Below are 12,153 nucleotides of genomic sequence, written 5' to 3' on the forward strand. Positions count from 1 at the left end.
CTGCTGTAATTTGTTTGCTGGCAAACAGGGAAAGAACAAGCAAAGAACATGTTAGATGTCTGCCATAATCCAAAAGGTGAACCCATATGACATTAATAGAGACATGCCAAAAGCTGGTTAATACTGCACAGCTTTCATTCTGTTCCACCTGTAATTTGTATTTACACTGTTGATATATTTCCTATCATGTGAAGACAGGTGACTTATTAAGGCAAAACCTGAGTGATTGTTGGAGCACCTCACTCAGTTATTACCTTGTGATCTCCTGTTAGACAGTTAATTTCCACCTCTGAACAAGCAGCTCCATAGAGAAAATATGTAAATGGCTGTCCTTCCCCTTTCTCCCAATCCATGTTTTCATTGTAACCTCTGACAGAAGAAACGAAGTCCACAAGAAGAAAACCAATGCATGTTTGCATCATAACAAAGCAGATGAGCACATGAAATTTGAAAGTACTTCAAGTGACATCTTAAATAACAGGTCAGAACCCCAACAATTAAATTCCATGAAATCCTACAGAGTACTAGTAGTTTAGGTTTGATGGAGCTGGTATTTATATAAAACTTAGCAGACAAGCAAGCTTCTTCAGTTTAGGAAACAGCATAATCTCAGAAATATACTAATAAAGACATGGTAATCAAGTTTGAATACAAATTTAAAGTAATGGTTGCTGAGGTAATAGCACATAAGGGAATTCAGAAAAAGGGAGGAAAACTGGTCAGGACCTATGAAAGGGAGGAAAACTGGTCAGGACCTATGAAAGGATAATTTACAGAGAAACGAAAGAGTTAAAATTACAGAAACTGCCTACAGAATGAGTGAAAGGGTTAAAACAGGAATATTGAAATAAAGGTGTAACTACTTAGAAGGGAGAGGGGGGACTAACTGAGGAGACTATAGTAGTCAGGACTGATGGGGTAAATTTAATGGACACAAAAGGACAGTGAAATGCGGTATCTCCCAACTATGTGACCAAGGCATATTTTCTGACCATGTATGACTGAAATGTCTTTGTTGAGCATATTTAAAATTATACCCCATAAAACAGTTATAGTATAATTCAGACCATTGAACAGTGCATTGAAAAAGGGATACACAAAATCCACATATTCAACTTCTCACATCCCATCTACCTCAGCTGGCTTTGAGATTCTTGGATGTGGAGGATATGACTGGATAAGAACTAGATCAATACAGGATTTGACGCTCAGGGATCTGCAGATGTTTTTAGACACCATCAAATGTCAATAGCAACATATGACTATTGCTCATTGCTTTGGAGATATCAACATTCCTAAAGGGCTGCATAAGCAGAAGACATACTTGAACAGACTTAACAGCAGGAAGGGACATTTTGTTTGGGCTTTTCTTGGTGTTTTAAGTAAGTATGGGTTTGTGAAGTGCCTCTTCAACTTAGTCCAGGCTGCCTGAATACCTGAAAAGTTGCTATTGATAAATAGGTAAATACAGGTGAAGGGAGAGAAGATAAAAGGCCCAGCAGGCTACAAGAGAAGCTTTGCTTTGAATACCACCTGAGTTACAGCACAGCAATTTTTCCTTTCTGGTTCTTTAAAAACACTGTGAAAGGATTCGGAGAAAAAGGACCATGAGATTGCATTGAGAGAGACTAGTGGGAATTGTGTTTAAGATTACTGTGTCCTACAATAGCATGCTGTTGTAAATAAATCCACATCTAAGAGTATATATGGTGGGAATTTTCTGAGGCTCCAGAAGCAAAGTGGTCAAAACAATGACTCCAAAACTAGGGTCAGTGAGCAACCCCACTTCTCATGTAAGCACTAAGTCTCCCGCTAGCTTTCAATTAGTGCTGAATCATGGCATCTGTTTCCTAAATTAGTTTAAAAAAAAAAAAAGATTACCATGAGATCTCTCTTAAACTCACCCAGACATTTTAAATTCTCCTTCCTCTAGAGAAAACTGACCTTAAGGTTCAGATCTAGAATTAAATGGGCCTAATTTTCTACAAGTGCACCTGGTTGCTAATTACAGGTGTGTGCTGGATAAATATTCTAATGCTGCCACTTGTTCTTCCTGTCATGCAACTCGGTGTGATCATGTTTGTGGGTAAAAGTGTAAATAATCTGTAATACAACAATATTGATAGCTTGTAGCAATGCAGCCTCCAGTAAATAAACTCTTTCCCATTTTGCACACCTATCATTACGGGCAGCAGTCACTTTCTAGATGCTTTCTGGTTTGCTAGTGGCCAAATCATGGAGCAAAGATGGGATGAAATATTCTTTTGATACTTCCTAGAGAGTCCACATAAGGCTAGGCATAAATTAGCGCTTAAACTTTATACACCAACCCCCCATATATCAAAGAATTACATAAAACATAAGCCGAGCCATTAGAAGGAACTATTGGATGGGATCTTCTATTCATGGCATTGGTTATCTTCAGAAATCAGTCCTGGTCTAACCTATGCATTTTTAAGGAACAAAGATGTATTACCTAAAGTAGCCAGTAGCTGAAAGACTCACACTTTGTTCAAAAGCTTCTTTAATCTGTAAAATATATTAATGTTTGTGGTAAACCAAGGAAGGAGTCAGGAAGGAACACAGCATATATATATATTTATTTAATTTACATATATTTACTTATTTATATATATTTACTTGTTTACATATATTTACTTAAAACCCAAACTGTAACAAATTGTAAAGAAAGGAAGACCAGCTGAGTTAAGCATGTTTAGCTGCACATGGTGCCCAATACTGTAGTACTAAACCCAGTTTGGACGAGCAATCTGAATTCTTTTAGCAATAGAATAAGGAATAGACCTGCCAACAGTGGTGTTCTTGCAGAATCTTTATTACTGGTAATGCCGTAGTCAGAAAGGGTCCTGCTCAATTTTTTTCTGCTCAAGTTCAATAGAAATGGGTCCTTCTTTGTTAATTGAACAGATCTGGTTGACAAGTCACTGACATAAATGATCTGTATGACCTACTTGCACAAAAATGACAGTTGACAAGGGAAATACTCTTTGCAGTGTTCTTCTGCCAGGGGTAAAAATGATAGTATGAGGTCCCAAATCTACTCCCTTTCAGTGATTCTCATGTCAGATTTACTCAGTTTACAAGTCAAGAAGGTTTTTTGGGGGTTTAGGGTTTTTTTAATTATTATTTTTAATTAATTGTACTTTAGACTTTGCAAGATGTAAAATTACTTCTCTGCATATATTAACATCCTGTCTTAGGTCAGACATTTCTGCTTATATTTTGGGTGTGTCTGAATTATCCAAATTAATTTGGCACCTATTACAGGAGATTATCTTTGCATACATAGCTGTCAGTTATCAAGCTACCACGTATATTCCAACATTATTTGCTATTGCTAGGAATTACTACTGCCAAGAAAGTGTTTACATTTTCACAGTTATTATAGCGTTTAATCACTTGAGAAGAAACACCCTAGTGTACTGAATCTGTAAATGCCTCAAGGCAGGGATTGTCTTTTTCATTAGGCCACAGATAGCAAGCAATACTGGATAAGAAGACATAACAAACAGGTTTTCTTTTAACATCTCAATACATAGGACTAGATTCTCAGCCATATCTTCATAAAAATAGTTGATATTATAACAGAAAGCTTTTAGTTAAGAAAATTCAGTTTCTAGCCCTAAAACTCTATTCCATTTTCAAGTGAGGACCAGACAGGGGCCATTTCTATAAATAGCTTTAGCACTATTTCTGTACTACTCTATTGCAAATGTAACTAATATTATAATGAGTTACACATTAGAGCAATAGGAGCAAGGACTCCTGCTACCTTTTGTGCAGTTCTGTGATATACTGCATATGGGAGAGAGATGAAAGAAGTTGAGAAGGCTTCTTTTTATTGATTTGGTAAAAATAAAGAACAGCCATGTAGGAAAACTGACACTGTACATATATACCCTGACAATCTTTTGGCAGCAGCTTGTCTGAAGGTAAGCTGGGGTGGGTCATGTTATTGCACAAGCTGATATTTTTTGTATATTAAAAACTTCTCTGCCTCCTAATGTCACTTCACAGATAGCTTCTCCTCCTTTCCAACTAGATATGATCTGGGGATTGTTTCCCACATATCTAACCCAAGCACCTACACTCCATCTTTCTGTGAAATAACCTGTTGCTACAGTTTTTAACTTTAGGATTATTAGGCTGAGCAGATTAGATAGACTACAATACATATATCACAGTTTCTGCAAGCACAGAAACACATTTAGTAGGATTCACATGTCTTACCCAGTCATTCCAAGTCCCTTTTGGATTCTTGTTGATGATAGGCTGCAGGCGTTTCAGAAGAGTTTGGCAAGCATCCTGGTGAGAAGTCAGGAGAATATAACACAAAATTCACACAGACAAGTTTTTTACTATTCAAGATAAGTTCTGTTAGTACTTAATTAGTATATGCTTTACTGTCATCTTGGTTTGAAAAAGTATGATAGGAGATGTCATTTTAACTGCACAGACAAAAACCTTACAAAGGGTTATGTTACAAGGGCTGGAATGTGCATGAATCGGTAGATTTACAAGAGGAATGGGGTACAAGATTTGTACAGGACTAGTTAGTTTGTTAGCTGAAACGAAGATTTTGTCAAACATAAGCCTTTTGGGGAAAGCTCAGATCATATTCTGAAAATTCATAAGCACCATTACTGAGAAACTGTCAAGTCATGTTTCTTCTTGGCAATCTCCAGTGGTATTATTGGTAATCTCAAACTTGATTTCTATGGGATCACTAATGCTTAAAGTTTGGTAGGCATTAAATACCACGAGGGATAGGGTGTTTTGTAAACTAAATACTACTCTCTACCTTCACAGCCATGCCGTTGACATCTGTCCCTGCAGATCCTGCTGAGGCACATGCATTGGGAACAGTTGTTGTGCTCGTTTCACAGAAGTGAATACATGACATGGGGATGTTCAATTCTCGACTAGCAACCTGTTTCAGGAAGAACAACACATTCTTCTCTGTTTTAGAAACATTCTAAACACACCAACAGTTCCCCAGTACTTGCTAGAAGTCAGCAATACCAGGAAGGATAAAGTTTTAGCAAGTCCTCTTCCAACCTGCAGCTGAAATCATTCTACCCAGTTTGTCAGTAGAAGAAACAGAAAAGAAGGGCAATGTTTTAGCTGTACTCAAACTCTGGAGTGAGACTATGGAGTCCAACATTCGGTTCCTGATTTTGCTGCTTATATCTGGTATGACTTAGCGCAAATTATGCAGGCCCAGATCCCAAGCTTTCATTGACTTGACAGACATCTTTACAGATCTGACTCTCAATTAGGCATTAAACAAATATGACCATAATAATATTGTCTGGACTGTATAGTAATCTGAATACTGACTGTCTTTTTTTACTATGGGTTCTATGGGATCAGCCCCAAAAAATCTTATTTCTAATAAGCCTCTTCGCATACCATTGGAAGAATTAAAAAAAATCTGGTTTTCCTTCCTGCTGACTCTATGACTCTTAATGAAGGTATCTTTGCTTTCCAGCTCTATCAGTGCAAAGAAGCAGTGGCTATGCTGATAAAGAAACTGTCCTACCAGTACACTAACTAACCAAGAAGAAAACCTTCACACTGTTTATCTGCATGACAGATAAAGCACAAAGTAATATTTGTTTGGATCATTTGTTACCTGAATCATTTTTGTATGAATACCCTGCCCCATTTCAATTCCACCATGTGTCAGAAGCACAGACCCATCAGTATAAATATGAACCAAAGCAGCAGCCTAAAAAAGAAAAACAAAATCAAGATTAGACTAGTGAGAAATGTGTTGTATATGGTAATGAACTGATGAATCAAAAAAGACAGACACAGTTTTGAAGTGTATTTCAATCTGTTCAATGCTTTTGAATAGAAGGCAAAATTTGGAATGCTAGTCCCTCCTCTTCCTCTGTAATGAACTTCAAAAGAAAAAGATACAAATCCTTGGAGGTCTGCTTTTTCTGTGCTAGATGCTGAAATAAATCTATACCTGGTAACAGTACCTCAGTGGTTCCAAAAGAAGCTGGAGGACTTCCCTTGCTAGTGGCCATACATGCAAATTGCTGCAAATTCCATTGTCTCTTTCACTGGTGTTTGAGAGCCTTTGGACACAGGTTTTTCAACAGCATAGGTTAGGCAGGCTGTCAGCATTAGACACAGCAGTAAGGTTCTGAATGAGATTTTCCACCTGGACTCAGATGGAAGTAACACTGTAGACTACAAAGACCCTGTGACTTTAGTCTTGAACAGAGACAGCCAGTTTCATATGCTACAAGCCAGTCAATTAATTTTCAATTGATAAAATGCTGTCTATTCCAGAAGCACTGGACACCTACATTAAAAAAAAACAAACACAAAGACCAAAAATACTACCGTCCTTTTGTTCCTTAAACTTTGTCTTTGATGTCATCAAATGGTAAAGTCTTTAAGAACACTATCTCACAGTACCCCCATGGTCAGAAAGAGTAAGCTCGGAGCTGTTTCTAGAATGGATAACTTATCCAATGAACACTTTGCCATCAGTCCTCAAAAACTTTTCATAAAAGTGTTCAACTCATCTATACCAATACCACATCACAAGAGATAGGACTGGCCTTTAAGTAGGCAGGGTCCAAGCTGCCTGGGTCCTGAAAACCAAACCACTTTGATCTCAGCTTCAAGAGAGCTAGAAGCTAGCGTAGCCTTCAGGGAACAACCATTAGGAGGATGACAGTTTTCCATAAGTTGAAAGATAGCACATTTGTTTTGTATCCTAAGGTAGAGTAACTGTAATCTTCTGCGGATAAAAATCTTAGCTCACTTATTCTTTAAAGAAACTAACCTGAGAAAGATAACGTGTGCCTAGTCCAAACGGAAACTTCATTGGTACAATGGCAATCCCCTTTTTCTTCCAGTAATTTTGTTTGTTAAATTCATTGACAGCTGTTTTCCTACTGTAGTATGCAGATTTCTCCATACATTCATTCCAACACCGTATTAAGTTTTGTGGATCAAGCTTTTGTTTGAAGTGTGTCTGCTCGTTCTCCTTATACATGTTTATTTCCCTAATCTGAAATAATAAAATCAACAGCTATCACACAATCCTGTTAAAGGCAGACTGACCATTTTAGGGGACTAGTAGACAATAAGAAGATTACTGTATGATTTTTGAACAATTACCAGTTTGGTTCAGATTGTAAGAGCATGCTATTCATTCAACAACCAGACACTGATTTAAAAAAATACGAATTTTAGGACAAATTACGTTTGACTTAGAACAGATTTGTTCAAACAGTTGAGCTAATCTAAAGGGCTTTAACTTTCCAACTGCATAGACTTCATTTCAGGAGAGAAGATGCCTTCATTTCGTCACCTTTTCTGGTGATAAGCCTGTTTTATCTGCAACTCCTGTTATCCACGTTTCTGTCACCAGTGCTGACTGGGGAAAGCCAAACCCTCGGAATGCTGTGTTTGATGGCAAGTTTGTTTTGCAGGCATAAGCCCAGCATCTCAAGTTCGGAATCTTGTATGCATTGTCCATTTTTAATAAGGATACTTCTGCTACCTGAGGTGGGGACAAACAGTTCTAGTTAAATGTCAGAACAGTGCTTCTTTCAAATTCATACTTAAATCTTCCTCATCTCATACAAAGACCTTAGCTTCAGACAATTAGCTTAAAATTGGGTTTCTGTCAATCACTGGTAGTAAGAATACTCTTATGCACACATACAGACTTTATTCATACATTTCTCATGCAGCATATTAGTTTTCAGTTCTTTTTTTGCTATTCACAGAACACAGCTGGTATTACTAGCAGTTGAGTGCTGGTAAGTTGTTAAGGATGCAACAGATACTTCATTTTATGATTGATTTTGCTCCTGCTTTGATATCAAAAGCCACACAGAACTAAAAATAGGCAGATTAGATTTAAAGCAATAGGAGGTATGAAAGGAACTGATGAAAGCATTCTGAATTAACATGTCCTATGGAAATTCACAGTTAAGGTTTAGTTCCACCAGAAAGCATACTGCAGTCTACAGTGTCTTCTGGTTCTTATGTTTTTCTTTTAGAGATTTCACATGACAAACAAAAACATAAGAAAAGGAAAATCCCATTAGATACCTCAAATTAGGCTCTATGATTCAGTATCAAAATAAATTAATAAGCTTAAAAATGTTTTGATGCCTCATGAAGAGGCCAGTGGCTCTCTTCAATGTTAAGTAGATTTCTCAGAATGGCAAATTTAAGCCTGCATCCCTACTGTTCCCACTGAGCTTTAAACAATAAATTTCAAAACATTTCTGCATAGAAACAACTGAAGATAGTTTTGCTGTAATAATTATCCATATGAATAATGTCATATAATGCTACCTTTTCACTTCGGAAACATAAGTTGAAATGTTATTTGCCAAATGAAAAAAAAAAAAAAGAGTAATATTTTGGGGTTTTTTTATCATGACCACAACTTTGATGGACTTCAGAGAAAGTATGTGTATGAAGCTGATCAGTCTTAAGGGGGTTATTGAGAAATCAGAGTGAATACAATGTACTGTTGTAATACAACTCTTAGCTATGCCAAAGTTTCTTCCCAGAAATGCCTGTTCTAATCTTGATGCTATCACAGAGAGTTAAAACATATTATTAATTGTTGACTGAACAATAACTAAGTTAAGCATAGATTACTGGTATTCAATTCCCATGTTGGAAGACCAGCCTTTATTAAGATGAGCATCAAGCATCTTGGCTTTCTCTAGGGCTAGGCTTCCATAGAATTGGTCCTCTCTAAAGAAAGAATAAATCCCAAAATACTGTCTTGGGAACACACAGATAAGTCACACTGGCCCAGAAAAAAACCTGGACTGTAAGTCTGGTAAAGCTTATAATTTTATTTCCAATAAAATTATTTCTCCTTTTAAAAGTGTTGAATTATTAATGTTATACTAATGGAATCAAATGGAATCACACAGCTAGAGCACTTCTTATTGATCTAATTAATTAGGGAGTAATGTTAAAGAGTTAGGCTGTTATCACATGTGCTATTCCAGATGCAGCTGAGTTGGGTGGAAAGGTTACTTGGTTATCACTGCCTCCAATTCTAGGTCCAGCAGCTTTACTGTATCACTGTATAACTTCATCTTAAGATGGTTCTGACATGTGATCTGCATTAACATACATGCTTTTAATAATGGATTTTTTTCTAACCCAGGTTATTTTTCAGAACCAGATTAGGCAGCAATAGCACGGGCAGTTAGACTGACAGATTTCAGAGTGCAGAAAATACCCACCCATAGGTGGGGCAATGACAAGCAGATGAGGGATAGTAACCTCAACAAACATTTCCGTTACAGCTAGAATAGCCTATGCAAACACAAATAGCTAGTGACTGATATTAAAGCAAGCAACATTTTATACTTTGCAGACCTGTAAGTGAGGAACTGAGGTATACAGCACAATAAATGCAGACACAGCACAGAAATGCATAGAGATAGTAACAGGACAACTATCACTATGAATTTTCTGAAGGCTAAGAAAGGTGTTCCCAGCCTTGTAGACCTAAGCCTTTAGGCAGGCACAAATGCTGGTACTATGTATTTTAAAACATCAAAAGGCTACATGATTAACAATACATATGCAAGGGAATTTGGTCTTCATCATTTTCCAGCTAATGATTCCTCCACGTTGTAAGATTTGTCAGCTTATAAAATCCTTACCAGGACAGAGTCATCAGGGGTGCATCCTCCATTAATGTAATATTTGGCATCCACAGCTCTGATCCTACCATCATTCATGAAGCCAACCTAGAAGGATCAACAATAACCTATTTATATTTTGGCATTCATTCATTCATTTCTTCAGTGCTTGCATATTTCGAAAATGAATGTAACCCACACAATTAGGGTCATACTGCACTATTAATTTCTGGGCAGCGTTCACTGAAACTATATAAGGGCAAGAGAGAAAGAATGTTCCTAAGATATTGGTTTTCCCACCTGGCATCTGTGATCTATATAAGTACAGCATATAACAAGCAACATCAGCCCATGGGAAAGGAAGAAGCAGGGAAGCCCAGTGGCTTCCTGTGTATTTGTCCTGGTTTCAGCTGGGATAGGGTTAACTGTCTTCCTAGTAGCTGGTACAGTGCTATGTTTTGAGTTCAGTATGCGAAGAATGTTGATAACACTGATGTTTTCAGTTGTTGCTAAGTAGTGTTTAGACTATAGTCAAGGATTTTTCAGCTTCTGATGCCCAGCCAGCGAGAAAGCTGGAGGGGCACAAGAAGTTGGCACAGGACACAGCCAGGGCAGTTGACCCAAACTGGCCAATGGGGTATTCCATACCATGTGACGTCACATCTAGTATAGAAACTGGGGGAGTGGGGGATCGCCACTCGAGGACTAACTGGGTGTCAATCGGCAGGTGGTGAGCAATTGCACTGTGCATCATTTGTACATTCCAATCCTTTTATTATTACTGTTGTCAATTTATTAGTGTTATTATCATTATTAGTTTCTTCTTTTCTGTTCTATTAAACTGTTCTTATCTCAACCCACGGGTTTTGCTTCTTTTCCCGATTTTCTCCCCCATCCCACTGGGTGGGGGGGGAGTGAGTGAGCGGCTGCGTGGTGCTTAGTTGCTGGCTGGGGTTAAACCACAACAGTATTGCCTGAGATGGCTGGTAAGTGTGTCATCTAGGAATGGTCACTGTAGACAAAGTCAAACTCTGCTCTGACTGTAAGAATAGTGTCTGGTAGATGGAGTATGACATTTGTTTTTCTTAATGAAGAAATGTTATCTTTATCTCACATCTCTCTCTTCACCTGTTGCCACTAATAGTTCCTGAATTCTCAACATGAGCTACAGCTCATTTTCAACTTAAGTGAAGCATCTTACAAAATCTCTCTTACTTTACCTATGTAGTAGAGATGGAAAAGAAGGCAGAAATTGTCCTAATGAATAGTTACAACTGATGACAGTGCATGAGCAGGGAAGAGATTAATTTCCTCCACAGGGTGAGATTTCCTGTATGACACTGGTTCTGTAAAAACTAGCTGCTCCTTTGTGTGAACATAACCATGTGGACATTTAAAAATAAACTTCTGCAGAAGTCTGAGCTAGTTTGGCTTCCCATTCCCAGAAAGAAAGACAGAAAGAGCTATAAAAGGAAAAGGACACAAAGGGACTAGAAAAAACAAACAAACAAAAAAAACCCCCTGCAGAGAGAGAGGCAGAAGCAGAGAAAGGGCTGTATAGTAACGCTATCTCTTGGTTTCCTGGCTAGTAGTTTTGTTTTAAAATTGAATTGGTTATACTAATTTTCATTAATAGAGCAAATATTAACCAGTAACACTGAAATACTTATTCACAGAATATGGGCAGGTACTTTTTCACTGAATTCTTGTGGCACTCACTTTATATTTACCAATAAAAGGATGTCGGCCACCAGTGATTAACATATCATCCCCTCGGCTCAGAATAAGACGGACTGCTCTGCTGGTTCTAAATCAACAAAAGAAAAGTCAAATTTCAGTCAAAATAAGAGATGTTATTAAGAAGATGGCTATTCATCATGTATTCAGATCTAGCCATGCATATAAATATGCATTTAGATTAAACTTAACTTTAATAGGCTTAAATATATGCTTACAGCTATGTCTGGAGTTGGGGGTGTTTTTTGCATTTACAATGACGTCAGAATTTTAATTTCATCTCTTGAAAGCCAATGAGATAACTCAGTGCAAACTTCTGAAGAAATTGCTATTTCAGTGTTAAGACTGAACTGTGTTAAGTGAGCTATCAGCAGTTAGCATTCAACTTTAAGCAAGACATAGTCGCCTCTGAGCTATTCAGAACTGTACTGAAATAGGGTGACTTGGAATAAAACCAAAACATGGATAATAATACGAAAATTAGTCTACAAGTGCATATACCATTTTAAATAGTTAATTTTGAAAAAAAAAACAGACATAAGATGTAAAATAAAGTCATAACAATAAAAATAGATTATTTAAAATATTAAAAAATATTATTTTTAGCATGGTCTGGTTAATCCAAAACACAGATAACATGGCCAAAAATAATCAAGAGCAGTTTGTACAACAGTGACAGTAGTAACAAGAGAAATGCATTGAGCTAACCACTCAGATTACAAGATGATTTTGGCTAAGA

The 12,153-nt window shown here is 37.3% G+C and overlaps 1 protein-coding gene across 4 annotated transcripts in view; it reads right to left on the bottom strand.

Annotated features, from left to right (window-relative positions):
- Nucleotides 1-12,153, bottom strand: part of AOX1 (aldehyde oxidase 1) — a 46,862-nt gene that overhangs the window by 6,542 nt on the left and 28,167 nt on the right. For all 4 annotated transcript variants that reach the window (XM_009914685.2, XM_069781754.1, XM_069781755.1 and 1 more), the window contains exons 23-31: nt 11,397-11,484; nt 9,699-9,785; nt 7,361-7,552; nt 6,830-7,057; nt 5,657-5,752; nt 4,823-4,951; nt 4,252-4,326; nt 2,477-2,529; nt 255-369 (exon numbers count right to left, since the gene is read on the bottom strand). In XM_009914685.2, coding sequence (XP_009912987.1) covers nt 255-369; nt 2,477-2,529; nt 4,252-4,326; nt 4,823-4,951; nt 5,657-5,752; nt 6,830-7,057; nt 7,361-7,552; nt 9,699-9,785; nt 11,397-11,484 — 1,063 coding nt within the window. The remainder of the gene's footprint in view (nt 1-254; nt 370-2,476; nt 2,530-4,251; nt 4,327-4,822; nt 4,952-5,656; nt 5,753-6,829; nt 7,058-7,360; nt 7,553-9,698; nt 9,786-11,396; nt 11,485-12,153) is intronic.

The sequence above is a fragment of the Haliaeetus albicilla genome, chromosome 4 (genome assembly GCF_947461875.1).
Source record: "Haliaeetus albicilla chromosome 4, bHalAlb1.1, whole genome shotgun sequence".
In the NCBI taxonomy this organism is placed as follows: Eukaryota; Metazoa; Chordata; class Aves; order Accipitriformes; family Accipitridae; genus Haliaeetus; species Haliaeetus albicilla.